The 27914-nt window shown below is 38.9% G+C and overlaps 1 protein-coding gene across 4 annotated transcripts in view; it reads left to right on the forward strand.

Annotated features, from left to right (window-relative positions):
• The window catches only part of LOC149076665 (pre-mRNA-splicing factor CWC22 homolog), a 336314-nt gene that overhangs the window by 76726 nt on the left and 231674 nt on the right, over positions 1 to 27914 (forward strand). For all 4 annotated transcript variants that reach the window (XM_089244291.1, XM_089244289.1, XM_089244288.1 and 1 more), the window contains exons 3-4: positions 6993 to 7249; positions 22376 to 22504. In XM_089244291.1, coding sequence (XP_089100417.1) covers positions 6993 to 7249; positions 22376 to 22504 — 386 coding nt within the window. The remainder of the gene's footprint in view (positions 1 to 6992; positions 7250 to 22375; positions 22505 to 27914) is intronic.

Here is a 27914-nt window from a genome sequence, read left to right on the forward strand (position 1 = left end):
CATGGTTTTAACAAAATTACGCAAAGATGTATACCGATAAGTAACATAAAATGAATCATTCATAATTTAAAGCCTAACAGGAAACGGAAGAAGAAAACTTCATATGCAAATCAAAGTTCATGACGTCAAAAACCAGAAAAAGGAGATAAGGGCAGAAATCGGGATGTTGCAGAAACGTCTGTTTTACTGCCGTAACTGTAAAATTCGATTGCGCAGTAATTTTTTTTGGAGACAAGGTGACTTGAGGATGTCTCAACAACGTGATTTACCGGAATCCATGGCATGGCGTGTTATAGGCAGACTGGAATCCGGGCAAACACAACGTAGTGTCGCGGACACTGTTGGAGTCGCCAGAAGTGTTGTTGCAAGGCTGTGGAATCGATTCCAAGAAATGGGAAATGTTAGACGTCGACCAGGGCAAGGTCGGCCACGCGCCACTACAGCAACTGATGACCGGTATATACGGTTAACAGCCCGTCGAAACAGAACAGAGAATGCTACGCAGCTGCAAAGACGGTTGCTCTTGGCAACAGGACGAAGGGTGACCAGCCAAACAGTACGTAATCGGCTTCATGAGGGAGGGCTCTATGCACGTAGGCCAATGGTCTGCATTCCGTTGACCCCACGCCACCGTGCGGCCCGAAGAAGATGGGCTGCTGAACATCGAGATTGGAAGCAACATGATTGGAGCCAAGTGCTGTTTACAAACGAGTCCCGATTCAGTCTGGAGTGTGACACCCGACGTGTTCTGGTATGGAGAGACAGGGGCACTCGAAATAACCCCGCATTCGTTCGTGAAAGGTCACAATACAGACGAGCTGGTTGGATGGTATGGGGTGGAATCAGCATAGGCGGACGTACGGACCTGCATATCATTCGGAATGGCACTTTGACGGCCCGAAGGTATGCAGATGAGATACTGCGACCTCATGTCATCCCTTACGCTGGATCCATTGGAGATTCCTTTGTTTTCCAGGATGATAATGCCCAACCGCATAGAGCTCATCTGGTGGAGAACATGCTTGAAGCTGAAACAATACAGCGTATGGAATGGCCAGCGTGCTCTCCTGACCTGGACGCATTGCTGCTCGACCAAGTCCGCCTGTTACTGTCAGAGACTTGCAGATTGCACTTCTTGAGGAGTGGAACAGTATTCCCCAAAGTCTGATCGATAACCTCATCGCATCCATGGCAAACAGGTGTGCAGCAGTCTTAGCTGTTCGAGGAGACCACACGCCCTATTAAAACTCATGCATCATGTCTAAACAGAGCTTTTTTTTATCGTTTACATGTAACCAAATTGTTGCCCTAAATCATCTTTTCATGTTTTTTCCATATTTTCAAAGAATTAAAGCTTAATTCCAAATTTTTTTACGTCTTTTTTCTGTATTGCGCATTGATATGCGTGTACTATCCATTGTATACCAATACGTGGCTGTCTCGTACTGTTTTCTTCACTTTTTTGCTTGCTCCCCTAATTGTTTTGAGCAGTGTAGTACATTGCCTGCTGAGAAGTGTTTTTATTTATTAGAATATTTAAATCAACATAATCGAATGTTCGTTTTAAGTCTTAAGACTGTAAGTCAAATGTCAAAATTCAACCCCCCCCCTAATAAAGGGGGGTGGGGGTTCAAAGTTTATATGGAGTAATCATCACTGAGCCGAAATCCCTGAAGCCATAAATATAAAATTTAGTAAGCATTATATTTTATTACCAGTTGTTATCCGCGGCTTCGCTCGCGTGGATTTTGCAATCTCAAAATTACTCTCACCTCATAACCCCCATGAGTGGTGAACTTTCAGAAATCCTGTCTTAGTGTGTATGTACATTATAAAATACTAGCTATAATACCCGGCGCTGCCCGGGTTTTCTTCAATGAACCTTTTTTGGATCACGTGATATCTCCCTCTCTTTTTCTTGAGGGACATACAAACCGTGTCCAAGTTAACCAATATAGCAACTTCGCGATTCATGGAATAATTAAATCTAGATTTACAGAAACGTAGAAATGAATATATATTTTTCTTTTTTTAAGGGGCGCTAAGTATTTCGATAAACATCCACCCCCGCCCCTGTACTTCAAGTTACCCATCTGCCTATTTCAGCTTCCAAAAAATGCTTAATTAAAGCTGTGGAGTTTTTTCGATCTACTTTTTACGGGCTCATAATTAATTTTAAAATGAATTTTACATGAATTCATGAAACTAAATATCAAAAGACAATACCGAGACATTAATTTTCATGCTTGACAAGATATAAATAAAATGTTGAAATCAGTGTTATTGCATGAATGTCCAACTCAAAAGTATAGGTCCGGCTAATTACTTCATATTTAAACTCCTGAGCTTCGTATATCTCTAAGCGAACTCAATATTTCAAAAATCGAGGATTAAATACAACTTTTAAAATTATTGATGGGGCGGAAAACCCCCACCAAATTTCCACATTTCTACAGTAAAATCGGCAATTTTAACACTGATTTCTATGAGGATCACCCTTTTCCTGACCCTCAAAGCGATGATGGTGGTGATGATTATGACGTCTATTCAAAAAGCCTCATTACTGAGAGTATTGAAAATGTGGCAAACCATTATAAAGGCATAAACTATTATACATAACTGGCAGCATTAAAGAAGTGACAAACCATTGTAAAGGAATATACACGTCTGAAACGCATTGCTAGGGAACCACGGTAACCAAAGTAAACGTTCGGGAAGTGATTGTTGAGGCCCAAAAACCATTGTTGCCGGACAGTTTTTTGCCCATTTGGGGCATTTGCCCTGGTCTGACGAAATTTTAAAGTAGCCTATCATTCAAGTCGGGTCCCATTTGGTATATATGCAAAATTTGGCGACGATCGATCTAAAATTGTAGATTTGTATAGAGAACACACACACACACACAGAGAGACACACAGAAAATCAATTTTATATTATAAAATATAATACTAACTAAATTTCATATTTATGGCTTAAGTGACTTCGGCTCAGGACTGATTGCTCCATATAACTTTTGAAACCCCCCTTAGGGGGTTGAATTTGGAAAAATCCCTTCTCAGTGAGTCTATATTACAATATTGATCTAATGTCATATTTATAGCTTCAGCTGTTTCGGCTCGGCATGATTTCAACATTGACCCCCCTTCCTTGTTTACCCCCCCTTCCCCCATGACGCCCTCAGGTTGTCGAATATGGAAAAACCATTTCTTAGTGACTAGTGAGTCTTTACGTCATGAAAAAAACTATTCACAAAATTTGATATTTACAGCTTCAGCGGTTTTGGCTCGGCGATGATGAATCAGTCAGGACATGTTATTTTATATACAGTACTAGGGGCTCTGCCCCCCTACCACCTTTAGCGGCCAACCCCCCCCCCCTTTTCTCTTCACAACATATCTTGTTTATTTCATCCCACTTCATCAGCATGCTATGGAAAGGGAGACGTGAAAGCACCAGCTTACTGAAGAAGCGAATTTTATAATAATAAAGCAACAAAAAACAAATGTGATTCATCAAGTAACCCCAGAAAACTTCCCCATGGGGGTCCCCAAACTCCAATTCATTGAATTTTAGTGGGGGGGGGGGCCTGACTGGGCATATATATTTCAAAAATACAGCAACCCGAATCCGTATCATCTGAATTTCTTCTCATAAAGTCATTATTTAAACTTTCCGCCATACTTACTCACTCAATAGATCACTCACTCACTAGATCGCTCACTCACTTAGCAGCTCACTCGCTCACTCACTCATGGACTTACTTACTCGCTCATTGAATCAGTAACCCACTCGCTCACTGAATCACTTACTCACTCAGTCACTCACTGGGTCACTCACTCAGTCACTCACTGGGTCACTCACTCAGTAACTCAATCGCTCATTCCCTCGCTAACTGACTCGCATCGAAATGTCGTCGGTGAATTGCATGGTGGTAAATTGTTGGTCGGTGAATTTTCCTAGCGGTGAATTGTTGGCGGTGAATTTTCTGTAAACCCCTTGGAGGCCGGGCCGCAACTGGCGGGGGGGAAGTGTAGGTGGAACTGGTGCCCCGAGCACCGGACTAGAGGGGGCACAAATTCCACTCTTTAACCTCTCTTTCAACATTATGAGGAGGGCGCCAAAATATGTGCTTGCCCCGTGCTGACCAAGCATCTAGTTGCGGCCCTGGTTGGAGGTCAGTGAGCTTTAGTGAGAAAACAATTATCTCATTTTTCTTATACAGTAAAACCCCTCTTACCGGACACCTCTCAGATACTGTTACCCCCTCATTTACGGCCAAATAATAATTTACCCTTGTATAATAAAAGTATGCATTTCAAACCCCTGATTAATGGTCACCCCTCTTTTACGGGAGAATTTTTTTGTTCCACTGGTGTCCGCAAAATATAGGTTTTACTGCATTAAACACTGAGTGGCCAAATTACTTGACAGTTTTAAGCAAATGAACTATGGCGCCACACTATTGCCGCTGGAGGGCTAGCTGTCATAAAAAGGGAGAGCTTAGTTCCTGAGTACAGAGCCGCAACTACGGGGGAGCAGGTGGGTCTGCTGCCACGGGCGCTGGGCCAGAGGAGGAGCAAATTTCCCCTCTTTACCTATAATTCAACATTACAAGGGTGTGCCAAAATGCGTGCTTGCCCCGTGCTGACCAAGTACCTATCTAGTTGAGGCCTTCATAGTATATATGACATGATATTCGGCATATATATATGCTCTAACGAAGGAAAATCTCTATCTCCTCTGTAGCTTAGTGGTCATAGCACTCGTCCGGCAATCGAGGGACCCGGGTTCGACTCCCGGTAGAGGCAGAGATGAGTTTTTTCCTTCCTTAAAAAAAAAAAAAAAAAAAAAAAATTTAACATCTCAAATAATAAATATCTTCACAACATCCAGTCTTCTGTATATCTTGGCTTCGTAGTATAGATCAGCCGTTCTAAACATTTGGAAGCCCGTGGCCTGGTAAATATCTTTTGTGTAAGTGAAAGGCCCGACTTCGCAATGCAAATATAAGCCAATGATAGACATTTTTAAGACAAATCTAATGGTAGGCCCCTACTACCCAGGCCACAATTAGGGAGAGCAGGCTGGTCTGGTGCGCCAGGCCAGAGTGAGCACAAATTTTACCATCTAGCCTCTTCTTCAGCATTTTAAAGGGGCGTCAAAATATTCGGGGAGCGTGCTTGCATCGGCTGACCAAGCGTCTATTTGCTGCCCTGGATACTACTCTGGTTTAAACAGCTTTCCCAGTCTGGACACCAGGCTCGCGACCCGCTTTCGTAGCGAAATTATTTTGCACTTTATCTCGAAAAGTTTGCAACGTAAATAGATGATATTGGTATCATCTATTAGCTATTTCAAAGACAAATCTGATGATACCAATATCATTATGTCAGTAGCGACAGCGCTGTGTATTGTTTATAAAAGTTTTCTCCGACACGGTCCCGCCCCTTCGCAGTGGCAATGGCTAAAATTGGCTAAATCCGATAGAGCCTGGTCCGCGTGTTCTTTTTAAAAGAAAGTACAGACAACGAGATTCAAGGCACAAAGAAAGTGTTCATATCGAAACTTGCAGCCTTGTCCACGACACTCAGCCTACCACAATTTTTTTCCCACAAAAATAGAGACCAATGATTTTGAATTAAAACCATTAAATTCTTTAAGAAAGGGCTATGGCTGGAGGAGAGGGGTCATTTTCAAAAAATTACAGTAAAACAGCTTTTGCATTTATACGATGTTTTGATCTGTATGAGCGTACAGACCTCATTTATATTGATACTGAGCCCTTCCAACATTTTGAATAACTTTATGCCTATGGTGGTCGTAAGGAAGTACCTCCAAGGAAAGTGATGGACATTCCATAAGCAGAAAAAAAGTGCATTGCAGATGCAGAGAAGACCAATGGCCAGACCAGGACTGTTCTCTCACGAGAGTCAGATGGCATGAAGAGGACAATCCAGCCTCGTAAGGAAAAAATCGAATGGAAACGCTGACACCGTGACGAGAGGACCGGGTCCGTACAACTGTCCTCGTTGCATCAAGGCAGAAGATAAGTACTGGCCGGCGAACCCTGCAGTGAGACAGATAACATCTCATGTCTCAAGTGACAATCCTCGGAGCGACAAGAATACTTGAAAGACCCAGCTACAAGATCCCGACATACGTCCGATAATGGACTTGAAAGAATCCACCGGGAGTAAACCAACATGGCTGCGAGCTGTCATCCCGGGAAATGGGGGTAATACCCTGGTGATTGGGGTGGAGCAAGCGATGGTGGAGTGGCTTGCCACCACATCTTTTACTGTGCATTGTGGCTTTAGTGCTGTCACGTTCAGGGAGCCATCTCGACAGCACAGGTCAACAATCTCTACTCAGCGGCCTGAGAAGCCAACAACTCCTCAGGTGGAAGAACGGTCAGCACCCGCTGATGAAGCGGGAACTACCTCCAGACCCTTAGATGTAAATAAGGACAATGACCCAGAGATAGAAGTGGTGTTGGACCTGAAGTATAACACTGGGTCTGACTCTGATCTATCTTAGGACATTTTTGCAGCCTCCTTGGTTAAACCTACACACCGAGTGGTATTATTTTACCCATGGGTAAGTAAATTTTGTAATATACCTTGCCAATGTTGTTTAGGCATATAAATTTACAACATTGCAAAGCTGCATCCTATAATCTTGCAGCTTTCTTTTGCAACCATAATCATTTTGTAGCTCCGATTCAAGAACCATGGGTCAGAAACGGGATGATTATGGGCCGTCTACTTAACTCCCAACACTTTTCCCACACGTATGTGTACACTTACGTATTTAACACTGAAATATTTGCATACTTTCGCTGCATTATTAGTACATTTGGTTCACTACTTTTTGTGAAAATAGACACAATGTGCAACTTATTTTAATTTTGCACACTAGTGTAGTTGTACTGTCACATTAATGGAGTCTAGCAGACATAAATGTTTAATTAATTATTATTAATTGTATTGCAGGAAAGCAAACAAAGCAAAAGGGGCGATAAAGACATTTTTTCATCCCATAGACAGGATCGAAAAGAGTTTTTTAATACAAATAGGAGGTATATTAAACAAGAAGCCCTTCCTTCCTCATCACAAGTGCAACAAGAAACATCCAGGGACTTACCATTGTCTAAAATGAAAATTCAAGCTGTAAACATGAGAACTGGAGGGGCATATATTCCTCCTGCAAAGTTGAAGATGATGCAAGAGCAAATCTCTGACAAAGGAAGGTAAAATATGCTGAAGTATACCTATATGTCATGACATGTGCAGGACATGTAATTAAAAAACATTACACACAGAAAAAACCTAACACTGTTTACATCAGGGTTGGCAGGTTGGTTTAAACCACAGTTTAAACTGTCACGTCAAAAACCTCAAATATTGCTTTTCGATATAAAAATTCCCATTGGAAATGCACACGTTAATTGCATGTAATGTTTAAAGTGACTATGTTATACAAAGAATAGATATTTAATATGATTCTAAAATAATTTTCTACTCTCGACAGAATTATTTTGGACAATATATGTTTTTTTTTCTTATAAAATTTGAATAAAGCATAACATGAACATTGAAGGGAAAACTGTGGAACGATTTGACATTCTTTGATTCAAGATGATTCTTGACCTTCCAAAATTTCTTCAACTGCTTATATATGTTTGCATTGATATAAACCGTTTACTGTCCTCTTTTTACAACAGATAAGTGTTTAAAAAAGTTTATTACATCATGTATTTATAATGCAATGGTTTTCCAATTGAAGTTGTATTCAAACGTGCAAAACAAATGCTTTGGGTATCAAGTCTTGTCAGCTCTGCTTTTGTTGAAAATACTCTTTAAAGCTCTGTGAATTTATACACCCTGATCTAAGAAATTTTTAGGTGAAAATAAATGAGTTTAATTAGTGCTTTAACAGATGCTGTATGAGAATTTTTATATGGAATAAAATTTTGGGCGGATCAGAAAAATTAAAATATCAAAATAGATATTTTTCCTCAGTAATTATCATTCTGAATATAAAACTATTTAATCTAAATAAAAGTAAGTGTTTTGTTATTTAACATTTCTATCAAGTTAATAAAAAATATTTCACATCATTGGCAGTAAGATTGATAGTTTTAATACCGAGTTAGTTTCTGGGGTCAAAAGCCTAACCCTTATGCCCTATCATACATATTTTGAATAAGCAGCTCCATTCCACTTAGCAAACTGAACACAGGTAATGAGTAGCTTGAATAAATAAACCATAAAATTATATTTTATATGTTCTAGGCTCTTATGTTGAAGAATTCAAAATTGCAAATTATAATTAATATTTTGTTGTAATAAATTAATGTTTAAAAATAAAACATTGTAATATGCAAAAAAGTAAGTTTTTCATCATGTTATATACCTATTGTGTTCAAAACATTATCAAAAGGCATTCATTTAGGTTTTTGACGGTTCAAACCTATTTTTGATGCTTGTCATGTCAAAAACCGGATATTTTATTGCACATGTAACCGGGGCTTACATCATTAATTTTATTTAATACTAGCTATAATACCCTGCGCTGCCCAGGTTTTCTTCAATGAGGCTTTTTGGATCAAGTGATATCTGCCTCTTTCTTTGAGGGACATGCAAACCATTTCTAAGTTAACCGATTCGGCGACTTCCTGTGTGAATCATGAAATAAAGAAATCTAGGTTTAAAGAAACATAGAAATGAATACTTTTTTCCTTTTTTTAAGGGGCCGCTAAGTATTTCGATTACTCCCCCCCCCCCCCCAAACTTCGAGGTATCCATCTGCCTGGTTTTAGCTTCCAAAAATGCTAGTTAAAGCTGTGGAATTTCTTCAATGTACTTTACCGGCCCATAACTAATTTTAAAACAACCTAAATTATATGAATTTATGTGTGCAGTTGAATATTAGAAGGCAATACGGGGACATTAATCTTCATGCTTGAGGAGATATAAAATTATAAATAAAAAGTAGAAATCAATATTATTGCATGGATATCCAACCCAAAGGTAGATACGGCTAATTATTTTATATTTAATTTTCTGAGCTTCGTATATCTCTAAGCAAACTCAATATTTCAAAAATCGAGGATTAAATACAACTTTTAAAATTATTGATGGGGCGGAAAACCCCCACCAAATTTCCACATTTCTACAGTAAAATCGGCAATTTTAACACTGATTTCTATGAGGATTACCCTCTTCCTGACCCTCAAAGTGATACTGATGATGGCATCTATTCAAAAAGCCTCATTACTGGGAGTATTGAAAATGTGGCAAACCATTATAAAGGCAAAAACTATTATACATATATATATATACTGGCAGCGTTAAAGAAGTGACAAACCATTGTGAAGGCATAAAACACATCTGAAACGCATTGCTAGGGAACCACGGTGACTGAAGTAAACGTTCGGAAAGTGATTCTTGAAGCCCAAAAACCTTTTTTGCCCATTTGGGCACTTGCCATACTCTGACGAAATTTTAAAGTAGCCTATCGTTCAAGTTTCGTCTCATTTGGTATATATGCGAAATTTGGCAACAATCGATCTAAAATTGTAGATTTGTATAGAGAACATACATAAACACACAAACAGACAGCAAATCTGTTTTATATACACTGAAGAGCCAAAAAAACTGGTGAACCTGCCTAATATCGTGTAGGGCCCCCGCGAACCCGCAGAAGTGCCGCAACACGACGTGGCATGGACTGGACTAATGTCTGAAGTAGTGCTGGAGGTAATTGACACCATGAATCCTGCAGGGCTGTCCATAAATCCGTAGGAGTAAGAGGGGGTGGAGATCTCTTATGAACAGCACGTTGCAAGGCATCCCAGATATGTTCAATAATGTTCATGTCTGGGGATTTAGGTGGCCAGCGGAAGTGTCGAAATTCAGAAGAGTGTTCCTGGAGCCACTTTGTAGCAATTCTGGACGTGTGGGGTGTCACATTGTCCAAGTCCGTCGGAATGCACAATGGACATGATTGGGTGCAGGTGATCAGACAGGATGCTTACGTACCTGTCACCTGTCAGAGTCGTATGTAGACGTATCAGGGGGTCCCATATCACGCCCCATACCATCACAGAGCCTCCACCAGCTTGAACAGTCCCCTGTTGACATGTAGGGTCTATGGATTCATGAGGTTGTCTCCATACCCGTACACTACCCGTCCATCAGCTCGAAGCAATTGGAGTCGAGACTCGTCAGACAAGGCAATGTGTTTCCACTCCTCAATAGTCCAATGTCAGTGTTGTCAGGCCCAGGCAAGGCATAAAGCTTTGTGTCGTGCAGTCATGAAGGGTACACGAGTGGGCCTTCGGCTCCGAAAGCCTATATCGATGATGTTTCATTGAATGGTTCGCACGCTGACACTTGTTGATGGCCCAGCATTGAAATCTGCAGCAATTTGGGTAAACTCGTGAAATGGTCGTACGTGAAAATCCAGATTTCATCGCTACCTTGGAGATGCTATGTCCCATCTCTCGTGCGGCGATTATAACACCATGTTCAAACTCACTTAAATCTCGATAACCTGCCATTGTAGCAGCAGTAACCGATCTAACAACTATGCCAGACACTTGTTGTGTTATATAGGCGTTGCCGACCGCAGCGCCGTACTCTGGTTCCATATCTCTTTATTGGCATACGCATGCCTGTACCAGGTTTTTTGGCTCTTCAGTTTATATAGATTCTGTCTTAAATTGATTAATCGAGATAAAACTCTTTTGATGTCGAACATGATGTTTTAAACAAAATATGTGTAACATATTGCAATGTCATAATTTAAAAAAACGAGATTTTAGAATGTTTGAACAATTACTATGTTACTAATTGAGAGCTTATTTTATTTAAAATATAATTATTTGGAAACTTTTATTTCAATACATTAATTACCTAGGTGCAGTTGAACCTCTCTAATCCGAACTCAGAACCTAGGTGATTCTTTCTTATGGATCCAGTTTTATTTCCCAAGTTTCCTTATTTAAATCAGTATTATTTGTCTCTGAGCATTTTAATTCATATTTTGATTAATATAAGCAGGGTTGTTTGGTTTAAATCGCATTGGTTACAACTATGTGGTTTTTTTTATTCACATGAAAATGGTTTAAATATAATTTTTTCAAAATGAAAATATCATATCAATTCTTTATTAGCCAAAACTTTTCATTCTTACCGCATTTTCTAAACTTGGGGTACATTCTGATGCTCTATCTTTTAGTTCATCAATGAAGCTAGTATATCACATTTTATATGTAGTGGTGTATTATCTCTCTCACACTTTTTTTTCTCAAACAAGCAACAACATTGACTACTACTACCACCAGGGTTGGCACAACCCTGGTTTTTTCAGAAAACCCAACCACTGGGTTTTTCCGTGTTTTTCAGATTTCTTTTGGGGTTTTTTCAGGTTTTTGGTATTGAAGCATAAGAAAGAATGTTATATATGCTGTAAATAAATATAATAGAGTGGGTAGTTTATGGCAATTATTATGTATATAAGTGTGTTAATAATTAGCACAGAACATTAAATCGATATTGAAAAAACTTTTAGTTTGTTTTATGTGTGCTTAAAATATGTTGCTTCACAAAACAACAAAATAGATGAAGAGAAATTTATTCACACAGATGTGGTACAACCTTGTCGAGCACGTGAAGAAAGACCAATAATTATTTTCTTCCTCCACAGAAGCACGCGCTTTCTCATGACGATCGCAGTGCCACAGTACCCCCCCCCCCTCCTGTGCAGATCGCACGAACTAATTATTGATAACAAAAGAAAGGGGGGAAAAAATATATACACACATATAAGGACGGAATTATGAATGCACTTATGAAATGAGACGATTTGGGGGACAACTTGCTCTGCCGTAACGTGTCACAATGGGTTCACTGTTTGTACTGTCACTCTTAGTGGCAATGTGTGCTGGTTTCACTCGTGCAATGTTCACACATACGTTTCTTCCTTTGCATTATATGGTGATAGTGTTATTGCTCCTTGCGACCACTTCATAGGGGCCATCATGTGGGCACTGCAATGGCTTCTTGACAGCGTCATTGTGAAGGAAAACATGAGTGGAATGATAAAGTTCTTTATGGATGAATGTTTTGGATTTATTATGGTGAGACGCTGGGACAGGTTGAATTTTCGAAAAGTGTTGTCGTAATTCAGTGAGCAACTGTTTCTCATTGACATCTGTGGTGGAAGTTGAGAAGAACTCGCCAGGGAGTTGTGAGAAGGTTCACTTGATAGGTTCACCATATATCAGTTCAGATGTGGAGCATTCCAGTTCTGGCTTGTATGCCGCTCTTAGTCCTAGAAGGACGATTGGCAATACTGCCACCCAATCTGTTGATAATGGTACTTGATCGCTGCTTTAAGGATGCGATGCCACCTTTCAACGGCACCATTCGCTTCCGGATGGTATGGAGTGGTGCGATTTTGTTTGATCCCCAGTAGTTTGCGAGATATCGGAATAGATCACTCTGAAATTGTCGACCTTGATCAGTAACGTTAACTTCTGGTACTCCAAACCGTGCAACCCAAGTATGCATGAAAGCCTTAACAACAGTCTCAGCAGTAATATCTGCTATAGGAATCGCTTTGGGCCATCTTGAAAAGCGATCTACACAAGTGAGGCAGTAGCGATAACCTTCTGAAAATGGAAGCGGGCCCATGTCGATGTGCACGTGACTAAATCGTCGAGATGGAGATACGAACTGTCCAATATGAGGGCTGGTATGACGATGAATTTTTGACCTCTGACAGGCGATGCACGCTTGAGCCCAATTTCGGATGTCTTTTTTTCATGTTCGGCCATACATATCTGTCGATGATCATTTTAACAGTGGATTTAACATCCGGATGCACAGGTTGATGAATAATTTTGAGCACTTCCCAACGGTATTGTTTAGGGATATAAGGCAGTGGTTTAGATGTCGAGGTATCGAAAAAAGTTGTGTTTTTCCAGATGGGGAAGAGAGCTGTTGAAGAGCGAGTGAAGATGGTTCCATCAAGCAACTGCTTCAGTTCAAAATCATTCTTCTGTGCTTCGGCGATGAGGTCGTAATTCATGGAAGAAGGAAAAAGTAGGTCAACTCCTGCTCGCGAGAGAGTATCCACTACCACATTGCTTTTTCCCTCGATATGACGAATATCAGTTATAAACTGAGAAATTAGATTTAATTGATTAATTTGTTGAGGAGAAAGCTTGTCGGCTTTCTGACTGAAAACGAACACCAATGGCCTATGATCTGTGAAAACCGTTAAAGGTTTACTTTCCAGTAAATATCGGAAGTGAATGATCGATGCAAAAATTGTCAAGAGTTTGCGGTCATAAGCTCTGTATCACTTTTTGGTATCACTCAGTTTGCGAGAAAAAACCCAAGCGGCTGCCAGCTATCATTGACTCGTTGTTGTACCACTGAGCCGATAGCTATGTTGCTGGCATCTGTCACGAGTACGATTGGGGAATAGTGCCTTGGATGCGTCAAAAGAGCTGCTTCTCTAACAGCGAGTTTTGAAAGCTTTAATGAGCTCTGGTGTCCAGGTAATAAGTGTTTTGTTGTGATGTGCACAATTTCGAAGTACTAGATGCAGTGGCAATTGTATCGCAGCCGCTTTCGGTAAAAAGCGACGGTAAAAATTAACCATATCGACAAATCTGTGAAGTTCTGCCTTGTTTTTGGGTCTTGGGTAATAGTCAATGGCATCGACCTTGGCTGGTAGCAGTTTAATGCCCTGCGAGTTGACTAAATGTCCTAGAAACTTGATTGAACTGCATGCGAACACGCATTTGTCGATATTTATTTTTAATCCGTGTTTACACAGACGTTTCAAGACCTCACGCACATGACAGATGTGCTCTTCAAGGTTTGAAGATGCAATTAACACGTCGTCTAGATAAGGGAAACAGAATGGAAGTCCTCCCAATATTTTGTCTATATAGCCCTGAAACGTTTGCGCTGCGTTTTGAAACCCGAAACTGAGCACGTTAAATTCAAAGAGTCCGAAAGGGATGACAATAGCAGTTTTTGGTACATTGGAAGCAGACAATTGTATTTGATGATAAGCGCCTTTCAAGTCTATGGTAGAGAAGATGCACTTACTGTGCAGATCCATAGTGAAATCCATAATATTCCGAATGCTATATCTGTCAGGAACCGTCTTCGCGTTGAGAGTTCTATAATCTATGATCTATAGATGCCACAGCATCTCCACGAACCGTCAGATTTTTTCACCATGTGGAGGGGACTGGACCACTGACTATTTGAAGGGCGACATATACCCATGGTAATCATTTTATGGAACTCAGCTTTGGCAGCTCGCAGCATCTCCGGGCCGAAGCGACGGGCTCTTGCATAAACCGGTACTCCTGTAGTTTCGATGTGATGCACCATTTCATGTGTTGCTTGCACTGGACTTGCAGTTTCTTCCATGAGTTCTTTATATTCTTTTAATAGATTTTGTAAAATTTCATGTCCACATGTTATAGTTACTGCAGGGGAAACAGTTGTTCCGGTTGTAGACCGTTCACCCCCTGTTGTTGACCAAAACTTGGTTTCCCAAATCCACTGTGAGTCGGAATCTTTTGAGAAAATCGGCGCCGATTATTGGTCGGGATACATCAGCAATGGTAAACACCCATGAAAAAGTTTTTGCTAATCCAAGACTTAGTTTTATCATTTTCTTTCTGTATGTTTTCATTGTAGAACTGCTTGCCGCGGTAAGCGTGAGTAGTGACTGTGGTTTATTTCTATCAGCTGCCGAAGGGGGTATTACGGAAATATCCACACCAGTGTCGATGAGAAACAAAAGCTTGCTTAGTGGGTCTGCAATGAAAATTCGACTGCTGAATGAAACCGACTCTCTCATCACCATCAGTTGTCGGTTTGGGCATTTCCCGAATAGAAACTACATGGTTGCACACACTTATGGGCGTTGGATCCGAGAATTCATGGTGATACCAGCAGAGATCGTTTCGATACCTCATTTAGTTTGCACCTTCGTGGCGGTTTTGATTGGGAGGACGTTGACGGTTTCCACGTTCTCAAGATCGACGTAGCGCGTCAACTTGCAATGTCAATGTCTCAATTTTTTCTGTCAGCTGCTGCACTTCAAGTTGTTGTGATTGGTCGAGATTTGGTGAAATATTCTGTACTTCTGCCTTCCCGCTGACGATCTTGTCTGCCATCTCCGATAACTTTTCCAAAGTTTCTGAACTTGTGGGGAGGATTGCTTGAACTTGATATGGTAACCGTTGTATCCATAGACTTCGAAGTATTTCATCGCTGAGACGGCCACTGGATAGATCCCGCATTTCTCGGTGTAACGCCGAAGGTTGACGAGCGCCCAGCTCGACTTCATACATCAAACATTGTAAGCGTCGCTCATCTGGTTCAGCAAATTCAGCTGCGAGGCGTCTGTTTAGTGCGTCGTACATGTTTGCTGCCGGTGGATTCATGATTGTTAGGTTTATTTCTTTTTCATGCAAATTAAAGGCACTCAACCGTAACCGGATCGATCACGATCCGATATGCAAATCATGACGCGATCGCACATGTTTGTAAAGTGTATATATATGAACTGTTTGGGATCCTGTTTTTGTGTGGTTCTTGTCTTAGTGTTATGTTTGCGTTGTTTCATCAGTTATGTTAGACGTAATATGGACTTTAGTTTTCAATGATTTCTAGTGGAAATCAATATGCTGTCATTAAATAAATCCGTTATTTTGCCGATCATTATTCTCGTATTCTTTCCGTCTGTACTCGCGCATAACCACACTTTGCCAACAATGATGAGGTCACTCACATGTGCCAAAACACTCGTATCCATGGCTGCAACAGCTGAATTGCTTGAACCATAGATGGGGTTGTTTGGCCCAAAAGGGTGGGGCTTTGACAGCGACCTGGAACATTGCAGGTGGTTGCTCTGATGGATTGGACATCGTTGAATGCCGGGTCACCAAACTGTTGCTTCACAAAACAACAAAATAGATAAAGAGAAATTTATTCACACAGAGGTGGTACAACCTTGTCGAGCGCGGGAATAAAGACCAATAATTCTTTTCTTCCTCCACGGAAGCACCGTGGGGGAAAACACCCATAGAGGCCAGCTGTGGCGTTCCCATCAAACAGCCATAATAAAACAGTCTTGGTGACCGCATTTAAGCAACTGACAAAGACATGACTTAGTCTATGTAGCATTTATCAGCAATCATTTATCAGGGGCATGACCTTGGTTACCAAACTGTACAATCGTTGTTGTATTCCATTAACAGCCGTGCAGTAAACACAAGTTTTTTCGTCAGCAGCTACTAAATTTTTCACCATTATAATATGGGCCACCCTAATATATATACACAAATTGCACCGATGAAAATTTTTTAGACTTTTCTTCAGCATTATCTCCCTTTCCCTATTCAAACTACTTTGACCAGTTTTACCAATACCTCTAGTCCAGTCCCCTCAAGTCCAGTCCGAGACTGGATTGGATGTTTTTCCTCCTGGATACATCATTTCACCATTTCTTTCTGCTGCTTAGCTACACAAGTTGTGTATATAAACTATCCAACTTCTAAAATTCCACTTTGAGAGAAGTGTAAATTTCGGTGGTAAAATTTAGTCAGCCATGCCAAGGACTGAAGGTTCTGGAAGAAAACAGTCCATTGAATGGACTATGGTGAATAAAACAGATAACAAATGGCAAGTGACTTGTAAGTTTTGCAATACCATAGTTAGTGGAAAGAATCCGTGCTCATGTGAATAAATGCAAGAAATCGGAAGCTCAATCCTTGTTTTTGTGTTCATCAAACACTGATAATGAATATTCATGCAGTGAAGAGACATCTACTTCATTGAAAAGAAAGCAACCTCTTGAAGATTATGTTTCTATATGCAGAAGTTCAAATACTATTGTGGATGCTGGAACATTAAAACCCAAAGGCCAATAGGACAATTTATTGTTAAAACAAGTGGCTGCCAGGAGTTAGTTCTTCATAGAAAAGTATCTGAATTCTTTAATGCTAATAATATACCTTTAAAGATAGCCGATAGTGATGCATTTAGAGAAAGGGTTGATGCTTTGCATCCAGGTTATATCTTTCCTAATAGGAAGAAACAGACCTGCCAACTCTATATTTAGGTGGGAGACTCTGGATTTTTCATCCTTCCTCCTGCTCTCTGGATTTGTTAAAATTTCTCCGCATTTTGGCAGAAAATTAGATTTTACACGAGCTTTCACGTTGTTGTGACATCAATGACTGTCGTTGTCGTTAGGGAAAACACCCATAGAGGCCAGCCGTGGCGTTCCCATCAAACAGCCATAATAAAACAGTCTTGGTGACCGCATTTAAGCAACTGGCAAAGACGTGACTTTGTTTATGTAGCATTTATCAGCAATCATTTATCAGGGGCATGACCTTGGTTACCAAACTGTACAATCGTTGTTGTATTCCATTAACAGCCGTGCAGTAAACACAAGTTTTTTCGTCAGCAGCTCTGCATTTAGAAGTTTTTAAATTGTTTCCTCCACGAAAAGAAACACTTATGTTTTATGAACTAGTATGTAGATGTGATTTCTCTATTCTGCATGGAAAGACTGATATGGAATTATATTCTGCTCAGGGGCAATGCAGAATCCACCTTGGGTGGGGAATGGAACTTTTTCTTAATATTAAAAAAAAAAAAATCGAAATTTTTTTGGTGAATTTTTACAATTGAGTCTGAGTGCCGGTGGGGGTACCCCCCTTAGGATAAATCTCTGGATTTCTGGATTCCAAAAGTTGGCACATCTGGAAGAAATTAGCTGGATCATTATTAGATGAGACACATAAAACTGTTGATATGCTAATGACAGAGGAATTGAAAAATTTGACTATCATTCTAATGTTAGAAGGTTGGTGAAATGCAAATGCTCACTCCATCATCGTAGTGAGTATCCACACCGGCAAGAGCACCCACTTAGTTGATGCTGTCGAATGTAGCTTACACAAGAAAACAGCAGAATTCTGTGCAGAAATAGCTGAAGAGGGGCTAAAAGTGTTTTTGCTGTTTACTGCGATAACGAGAACAAAATGAAAACATTTTATGACATAATTGTACTCTAATTAACCTGGATCCCGGGACCCAGGTTATTCGAAAAACCTGGATCCTTTTTTTTAAGTGAAAGTGGGTCCCTCTTAAAAAATTTTATCTTGAAAAAAATTATGCTTCCCACAATACACTGGTTTCTCTGAGTTTTCTTCCAGCATGCCCCAGCTCTTTGATCACTTGCTTATATTTGTTCGATGAGACTGAGCAGTGGGTCATATTGTAATGCATTTCTAAAAACATGTTCTATCCAAAGGTTCATTTACTTTCATTGTCTACTACAGGGGTGGGAAGTTAAAGTCCATTTCAGAGCAGCAAAATTCAGGATTCTGAGAAGTTTTGTCACATGAAATTCAGGATTTTGAGCAGTTTTGGAGCGGCAAAATATAGGATTCAGAGTATATATTTATAAATTGGAGCAGCGAAATTAACTTACAAATATTTTCATTAACCCTCACCCCTTTTCAAAATAAAAATAACTTACTGTCGTTTGTTATCAAACATCTTTTCATCAGCTTGTTTTTTTGGGTTTTTTTTTTTTTGTTTCACGCTTTTGACACCTTATTTGAAAGAACGATTGTTATAAAAATTTTCACACCTGTCTATTTAAGATGATTTTTTCTTACTGAAGGCACTATTTGCTGTCTGGAACAGCAGCACTTCAGATGGGCTAAAAATTTTCTATAAGTTTTCAGTTAATAAGAAGCAGTTAGCAGTGATAAAGGGTGAATTTGGGGCACCCTCTGTAATTCAGAGTGCAAGGGCGGGGGGCACTAGACCCATTTGCTCCCTCCAATTGCAGCTCTGCATCTATCCTCCAAATTAGTAATGCATGTATTTGAAGTTTAATGTATACATATTTGTGTTGTAGGTCTGTGTAATCGCCGTGGCAATCAGTTTTTTTCTAAGAAATAGCCAACTCAAAATTTTACCAAGCCGATTACCATTGCACAATCACGGGTTCCAAATCACCGAAAACAAAATTTAGGGGCAAGGAGGTTTATAAGGGGCCTCTTCCCTGCCTTCCCCCCCCCCAAGATCAAAAGTTCGTAGAGAATGTTTTTGTAGAGAATTGAAATATTGGAATAAAATAATATTTCTTTTATACTATCTGTTAATTTGTAATTGTTTTGGAGTGTTAGTGACCCAAACTTTCTGTGAAGAATTCGATCCTTATGCCCCTCCAAAAGCCAATTCTGCATACAGACCCGTGATTTTTGCGATGCGAAACGATGACTACCACATAGCAGCTAGATGAATTGGAAAGTAAAAAGAATTATTTTCATATAAGGAATGTGTTGCACATGGGTTTGAAAAAGCACTAACTTCATTTCATTTCCTTGCAAATATGACTGATCCTGCTTTGAAAGGAAAAAATATTAACTAAGGAACAAGAAGCTTCCGCTGAACAATGGATCGAAAAACTGAATACAGAATGTGTTATTGCAGTTGTGGGGAATCGGTCAAAGCCGTCAGGATATTATAGATATTTTTCCTTGTGGATGGAAGAGAAGTCAAAGCCGTCTGGAGATGACACTGTGTGTTTTGGTTGACTTGTCCACTTGGGCACGTACATGCATTAACTGTCAGAAGTCTAAAGTGAGTTGGCATACGAAGAGCCCACATGGGGAATTTTCACCACCTGATGCCAGGTTTGAACATGTCCACATTGATATTGTAGGCCCTTTGCCTCCATCAGAAGGCTACACATATTGCCTCACCTGTGTGGATCGCTTCTCTAAATGGCCTGAAGCCTTCCCTATGCCAGATAGCTCTGCTGACGCCGTGGCCAAGGTTTTCTATTCTGGATGGGTTGCTCGGTTCGGTTCACCTAACAGAATCACCTCAGATCAAGGTGTCCAGTTTGAGTCCTTTTTGTTCAAGGCTCTAACCAAGTTCTTGGAAGCCAATCACCAGAGGACCACATCATGCCATCTACAAACAAATGGTCAAGTAGAACGCTTCCATCGAGACCTTAAGTCTGCTATCAAGGCTCATGCAACTAACCGCTGGGTAACAGTGCTTCCTACGATTCTGTTGGGTTTTCGAGCCGCCTGGAAGGAGGACTTGCAAGCTACAACTGCGGAAACGGTGTATGGTGCACCTATGCGACTTCCAGGAGATTTTTTCGTACCTAGTCGTCATCACCCAGATCCATCAAGCTTCGTTGATCGGTTAAAGACCATCATGGAAAACTTAAGCCCAAGACAGACTGTTCGCCACGGAAAACATTGTTTTTTTCAGCAAGGACCTGCTGTCCTACTTATATGTTTTCCTCCGCATGGACAGAGTGAAGAAAGGCCTAGAACCTCCGTACGAGGGATCTTACCAGGTACTGTCAAGATCAGAAAAGGTGTTCCAAATACTAATAAAAGGTCGACCAGTATCTGTAAGCATAGACTGAGTCAAACCGGCTTACATCTGCGGTGATGACCTGCCCTTCAATGCCCACAAGCCTTCCAACGATCAACAAGAAACAACAACTACAAAGCAAGCAACAATAACTTCACAGCAAGCAACAGTAACTTCACAGCAAGCAACAATAACTTCAAAAGATCAACAGACTTCCAGTGACGAGGACCAACCTTTCATGACCACCCGCTCAGGTAGACAGGTCAGATTCAGGTTGCCCTGCAGGTAGTTCTCTCGCTGGTGGGGGACTAGCTGTGGGGAATCGGTCAAAGCCGTCAGGATATTATAGATATTTTTCCTTGTGGTTGGAAGAGAAGTCAAAGCCGTCTGGAGATGACACTCAGTGTTTTGGTTGAGGTGTCACGTGTTGCCGCGTATGTGTATGTCCGTTCCATGCGTATGTAGTGATTTTTGTGATTTGTTTTTGTTTAATAAATAAATTGAATAGATTTTATCATCGTTAATCACTACACAGTACTTTTTACTACAGATGTTTCAAATGGAAGACGCAGATTTCTATCCAGAAATAATGTTTACACAAAACGTGATAGTCAGTTGAAGCAAAAAGTGGTGAAAATCATGTGTTGCAAGGCAGGAAAAAAAGATTTTAAATTCAGACTTTTGCAAATTTTTGGAAGATCTGCATTAAATTACATCTGCATCAGTTGCACATATTTTTCTACTTTTAGACTAAGTATGGTTAAAACTGAGAAACAAACTTGCATGTGGAAAAGCAAAGAGTATTGAAAGTGTACACTGAAATAAAAAGGTGTTATTGAAAAGGATTAGTAATTGTGAGAGTTGGAAAACATTTATGAAAATGTTTTTCTTTACTTGTAAAAAAAAGACATTTAAAATATAATGGGAAGAAATATAATTTAAATAGCATTGAATGCAGATTTATTTATGTGTTTTTCTTAAGATAAAGTCCTGACCCCCTTCTCCCGGAGCCAGGGCCCCTTGGCAGAGATAATATCTTTCATGGGGGCCCCTCTGTTATGAATTTATAGTGTAAAGAAATCAAAAATAATATTTGTCCCGGGATGGAGTCCTGCAAGCCCCACCCTTGTGGGGGCCACACAGAGAGTACGACAATGACTTTTGATAAGAAAGTTCCACGACCAGATGAGAATCAAAGACTAAAAGCAGAAGAAAGGCAGTTGGAAATTCAGTTGTCATCATCAAAAACTATGCTGAACACTGCAGAGAAAATGACAGAAGTGGGGATAAAGAGAAGAAATTTTGCAGACATCGAAAGTGGGCAAGTTCTTTTGAGAAGCAAAAAATTAAATTGTTTCAGTATGTCATGAGTTTTTTCTTTTTTCTTTTTTTTATGTATGCTTATTTGTTTGATTTGTAATTTTTTTCTTTTTAAGCCCAGCTTGGATTATGATTCATTTTTATGTCCCTACAAGTAGATGTAAGTTTTATCAAACATGTAAAACAGATTTTGGATGCCAGAACCCTATAACTGATTAAAATGTTCAAAATTTAATAATCTGATTATCTCGGTTCAACAAATTTTCATTTTTCACAAAGGTAATAATGGTTCTGCGTACTGCTCAGAAACATTAAATTTACTGCTCCGAAAAAAGTTAACAGCTATTCCATCCCTGTATATCCCAATAGTTATTGTATCTTTAACACTAACTGTTTGACAATCACTTGTTGTAACAGGATACTTGTTACAAGCTGTACTTGTAAGAGTGGACTTTTACTGTACTTTCCAATCAGTTATTGTCAAAACCCTTAGTCTTAATGTGATCACATTAAGCACCATGTATTGTATACATTATTTACAAATATTTTTACATACACATGCATGTACATTCATATATCGTTTCCTATAGCCTAGAGTATCAAAAAATCGCATGGGAAGCCCTGAAAAAAAGTTTGACTGGACTGACAAATAAAGTGAATATGTCGAACATAGCAGAGGTTGTTAGGGAGCTTTTTAAAGAGAATGTGATTCGAGGAAGGTAGGTTTGGAATTCATAATTATTTATTCATTTTGCACAATTTTATTTACTGTACAACCCCACTTTTACACAATCAGGGGTTCGTTCATCCAAAATTTGGGTCCATTTTCTGGATCCTTCACAAAATTCTGGAGCTGAAAAACAGACCCTTCACAAAGTAAAAATTAATGAAACCATAAATTTGGAATTTCATTTCTTTTGTGATAGATTACTTCACTTCCCACAAAATTATTAATTTTCTTGAAAAAAAAATAATATGCATGTATTAGTGCTTGAAATTTTTTTTTTTTTTTCTTTCATCAGTTTTTGTTTTCCCCCGCAGTTGAATCCCCTCACTTAAACCATGTTGCACTTGCGCGAAAATGAGTAGAGGAGCAATGATGAGTGAGAAGTTAATGTTCAAAACAGGACACGCCTCACATACCTGAGGTATTTCTGTGCTTAAAAAGATGTTGCGTAAAAATCTGGATGCAAAACATCACACTTAAGATATTGCTTCAAAATGTTATAAACTATAAAATCAATATATTAATTAATATCTGTTGCATAAATGTTGGCTGACCATATTTTCTCGATAAAAATATAGCAAAATTTTGCCAATTGTCACCAAAAATGATGCCAAAGCAGGAGTCTGTCCCGCCAAAACTTGGGCCAATTTTTCCCAGATCCTTCACAAAAATCTGAATCTGAAAAACAGACCCTATATAAAATGCAAATTAATGAAAGCATAAATTTGGCATTTCTTTTGTGATAAGTTAACTAGATTATTTCTCTTCCCCCAAAATTTTACATTTTTTACAAAATTAATGACTTCTCATAAAAAATAATGGAAATTTTCATAAAGAGAAGAATGTGTAAATAGTCTGGACAGACCCCTATAAAAATAAGCAAAGTTCCAGTTATTGTTAAAAAAATCACCTAAGGCAGAAAATGAAGCACCATTGCGTTAAAGCTGTATGGATTTTAATGACTTCTATGAAAAAGACATTAACATGACACAAATATGTGAAATGAAAATACAAATTTAAAGTCATTAATATAATTTATAGAGTTGGAAAAATAGTTATAATACTCAATTTCAGTAAAGAATAAAAATTCAAATGACTTTGTTGATAATTCGGAAAATTATATATTTTTACAAAAAACTCAGGATTGCCAAAATTTACATGAAAATATCGGCCACAAGGTCACCCTTCATATTGACTACATGTAGTGGCGTAGCCAGGTTTTGGTCTGTGGGGGGAGTGAAATTGTGAAAGGCGCCATTTTTTGTTCGTGCTCAAGACGCAAACTTGAAATTATGCGTTAGTGAAAAGAAGTTTAGATTTCCTAATTTAAAAAAATTAAATTTGTTTTGTTTTCAGTTTATGTTATTTTTCAAATTAAATTAATTACCTTTCAATTAATTAATATATTTTAATTTTTTAATTAATTTAAAAAAATGTAAATTCCATTTTATGTTTTGTGTACAAATGCAGACACCAAAAACAACTGGGAAGTCACCCTTAAAGGTAGTTGGAAAAATATTTAGATTACAATATAAAAAATGATGAGAGAATAAAATTGAAAGGAAAAAAAATATTTTTTCTCTCAAAAATTATTCAAAGATATGAAAGTACACAGAAATCTTCATGCTTCCATTTAATCGCTTTTATCATGTTGCACTCTTATCGTAAGCATGTATCACATGTACACTACTTCTACTCAATCATGCATGTAATTCCAAGACATTTCTTTTATGAAACTTTTAACAAATTAATGCATGCCGGAAAGTTCTTTCTTATATTGTTCGTGACCATAACGTATATATGATGTCATAGTTATGCATGGTTTCCGTTCAAGAAGTTTTGCCATCTGTCTTTCATATTAGAAGTAAAACTGGCAGATGCCTGAAGTTTCGTGTTATGCAAATACCACGGTGAAAGCCTGCCTACTCTTTGCAGGAAGGCTTTCCAAACGAAAGATTGGTTAGCATTCATACCTAGAAATTGAAAAAAAAGAAAAGAAAAAAAAGACTCGCTGCAGTCAACTGCCCTTGTGCCACTAGGGTTCAAACCGGGATGAATCCATGATGCCCACACAATCGCAGTGGTTATCATATAATACTAGATTGCAGACGCACAAACAGAGGTTGGCCCGAATCCAAAAATGTTTAGGAACCACTGCTTCAAACAAATTAGTGGGTGCCAGAAATTATCGTATGTGTCCGTAATCTATTTAAGTATCTCTGAGGCGTGTTTGTAATGCCACTGCTCATCTTCCGAATCGAAGTGAAAGTGGCAGGTGTATGAATCGATTGAAATATTTTTTTGTTTTATTATCTACCGGCTTCCTTTGGAGATACTATTTAAAAGGGAGTTCTCTCTGCTCAAAGTTGAAAAACTTAGAAAAGCATTGTGCATAGTATATGTATATTTATTTGTAGTGAAATAAATTCATGCAATGTGTTTTATAAAAAATCAAAGAAGAATGGAAATATGTCGAGTGATGAATGGTGCAGACTAGCGCAGGGGTTCTCAAACTTTTTCCATCCGCGTTACCCTGTTATTTTAATCAATGCTTGCCCGCAGCTCCCCAGAGCAGTTTAACAAAGAATCTCTTTGAAAAACCTTCGGGATGCTCAACGGTACCCCCGACAAAGGTTGGTGATGCACAGTTCGAGAACCCTCTGGACTAATAAGTTCTTTTGTTTTGTCCCTTGTAATTTGACCAGAGGGCCTTTGGGTAAGTGCTGGCAAACCTCATTACGCCATAGTTCATACTAGAAAGCACTGTAAACCTTCGGATAAGGGCTAATTGAAAAACACTAAATTATCTTTTGAGAGTAGACTCAACGTTTCGTGGACACTTTTTGTTTTTCTGAAATAGTATATGTGTGTATTTTCAGTTACTTTTAAACTTTCCTCGTAATACATGGACAATTCCAGGCCTGATCTAGGTGCCTCAATTGAAAAAGGGACTTCATGAAGATGAGATCCAGTTAAAATTTTTGAGAGTGAACTGTTAGGCAGGAATTTCTGAACAGGTAGAGGACCTAAGAAAAGTCCCTTTGATGCTCGTAAGACCACCCTGCGTGGACCACCTGTGTGTTGTTGTGGGAAATGAAACAAATAACGGCTGGAATTCTGCTTTAAAAAGCAATGAGTGTATATAGTGTATTTATATTATTTTATTTCAAAAATATTCAACGGATTCTCAAAGTGTGTGCTTGTGGCTCATCGCCATCCTTTTTTGAGGGGCATCTCAACGCATTGGTGTATTGATGGGTGCTCATTCAGTTCTTTGTAGTGGGTTTTTACATTAGGCCAGGGGGTTCTCGAACTGTGCACTGTGACACCCTGGTGTGCCCAGGACTCGGCCACGACCTCCTATATAACCTGCCTTTGCGTAGCGTTGTGACGTCACTGGAAGTAGTGCTCCACCTCCTTAAGCCTAACGATCTGATCAGATAGGGCAACGATATTTTTTTTCATCTCCGATGACTTTTCCAAAGTTTCTGAACTTGTGGGGAGGATTGCTTGAACTTGATATGGTAACCGTTGTATCCATAGACTTCGAAGTATTTCATCGCTGAGACGGCCACTGGATAGATCCCGCATTTCTCGGTGTAACGCCGAAGGTTGACGAGCGCCCAGCTCGACTTCATACATCAAACATTGTAAGCGTCGCTCATCTGGTTCAGCAAATTCAGCTGCGAGGCGTCTGTTTAGTGCGTCGTACATGTTTGCTGCCGGTGGATTCATGATTGTTAGGTTTATTTCTTTTTCATGCAAATTAAAGGCACTCAACCGTAACCGGATCGATCACGATCCGATATGCAAATCATGACGCGATCGCACATGTTTGTAAAGTGTATATATATGAACTGTTTGGGATCCTGTTTTTGTGTGGTTCTTGTCTTAGTGTTATGTTTGCGTTGTTTCATCAGTTATGTTAGACGTTATCGGAGAAGTTTTTTTTCTCCCTGAAGAATTTGAATCACGTAACCAGTCAGAAAATTTTCTTAAAAGACATCGATATTTTTCAACAATAAACACATTAGACTCATTTTAAAAAAATTTGTTTGCCATTTCCCATCAGTTATGCACTGCACTATTCACTTTTTTTTTCAATTAAACAATGATTTCATAGGTCTTCACACACACATTGTAGAGAGTCATTTTAATTCCTTAATTTTTTTTCTATTTGAAAAAAAAAAAAAAACCAATAATTCTGTACAGATATTTCTATAAGTATGAGACTTTTTTAAAAAAAATTGAGCGTTCCTAAAATTCAACCTTTGCAGAAATATCTTGAAAACATCTGATTTTTAAACAGATAAATGAGAAAAAAAAGCCTCTTATCTTTTTTACTTCTAAATATTATTTGCTAGCAGTAAAAGACATCATAATAATGTCAAATTGGAAAAGTTTATTTACATGTTTAGAAAAATATTGACACAACTTTATTTTACATGAATATAACATCCTTTCATTGATGTAGGAAAAACAAATCTGTCCACACATGTAATAAATTAATTATAATAATTACACATTTGAAAAATACACATTTGATAAATGATTTCAATAATTTGATTTTTCAATGATTTTCAGTAATTTCAAATATATTTTGATTTCAAAAATACGCAAATTTGATTTTAATGTAAGTTGGTGGTTATGAGTAAACAGTACAGTTAAAAATATATATATTTTTTGTGATCATCTGTGGCGTGTACCAAGTAACATACTATGGAACCCCAATAACTAGAAACCCAAAGACTATCGAAAAATAATTATGTTGATGTAAGCAGATGTCAAGTTAGAAATTTGTATGTAATAATAAAGTAGAAAAAAAATATGTATATTGTTGAACACACACACAATTCTAGATATCATTCACAGATTCATAAAAACAAATGTTCTTATCTGCAATTTCCTACGAAAAGTTTTCGTATTGGGAATAATCTCAAATTTTAGGTGGAAAAAGGGGGCATATATTTTTATTGGGCATATATTTTATCACGTCATAACACCCCTTCCCCTAAGATAGAACAAAGTCCTTAAAATGGCGAGGCAGAGTGACTGTCCGTCTGGGACGCTGACTTTGTATGGACGATTCTTCTGGAACAATTTCCGGTTTCGCCATCAGTCTCGGACTGTCCTTAGGAACTACTTTCACTTGTGATTCTGCAACCGTTGGCTCAGGTGACTGCGATACTGGAGATTCAAATGGTTCTTTAATGTTAACTGTTGACTCGGGATTGTCAGGAAGTCGTTTCAACAATTGATCGACATGTCGGCGTACAACATCACCATTTTCAGTAACAGCTTTGTAGGACACTGGACCTGTTGGCTGGACTATGGTAGCGGGAAGCCACGTTGAACCTTGACCATAGTTTCTAATGAAGACTGGATCATTTTCGCTGAAATAT

Source organism: Pholcus phalangioides, unplaced genomic scaffold, assembly GCF_987345545.1.
Source record: "Pholcus phalangioides strain wild (caught in Gottingen) unplaced genomic scaffold, Ppha-v1.0 ptg000015l_1, whole genome shotgun sequence".
Classification (NCBI taxonomy): domain Eukaryota; kingdom Metazoa; phylum Arthropoda; class Arachnida; order Araneae; family Pholcidae; genus Pholcus; species Pholcus phalangioides.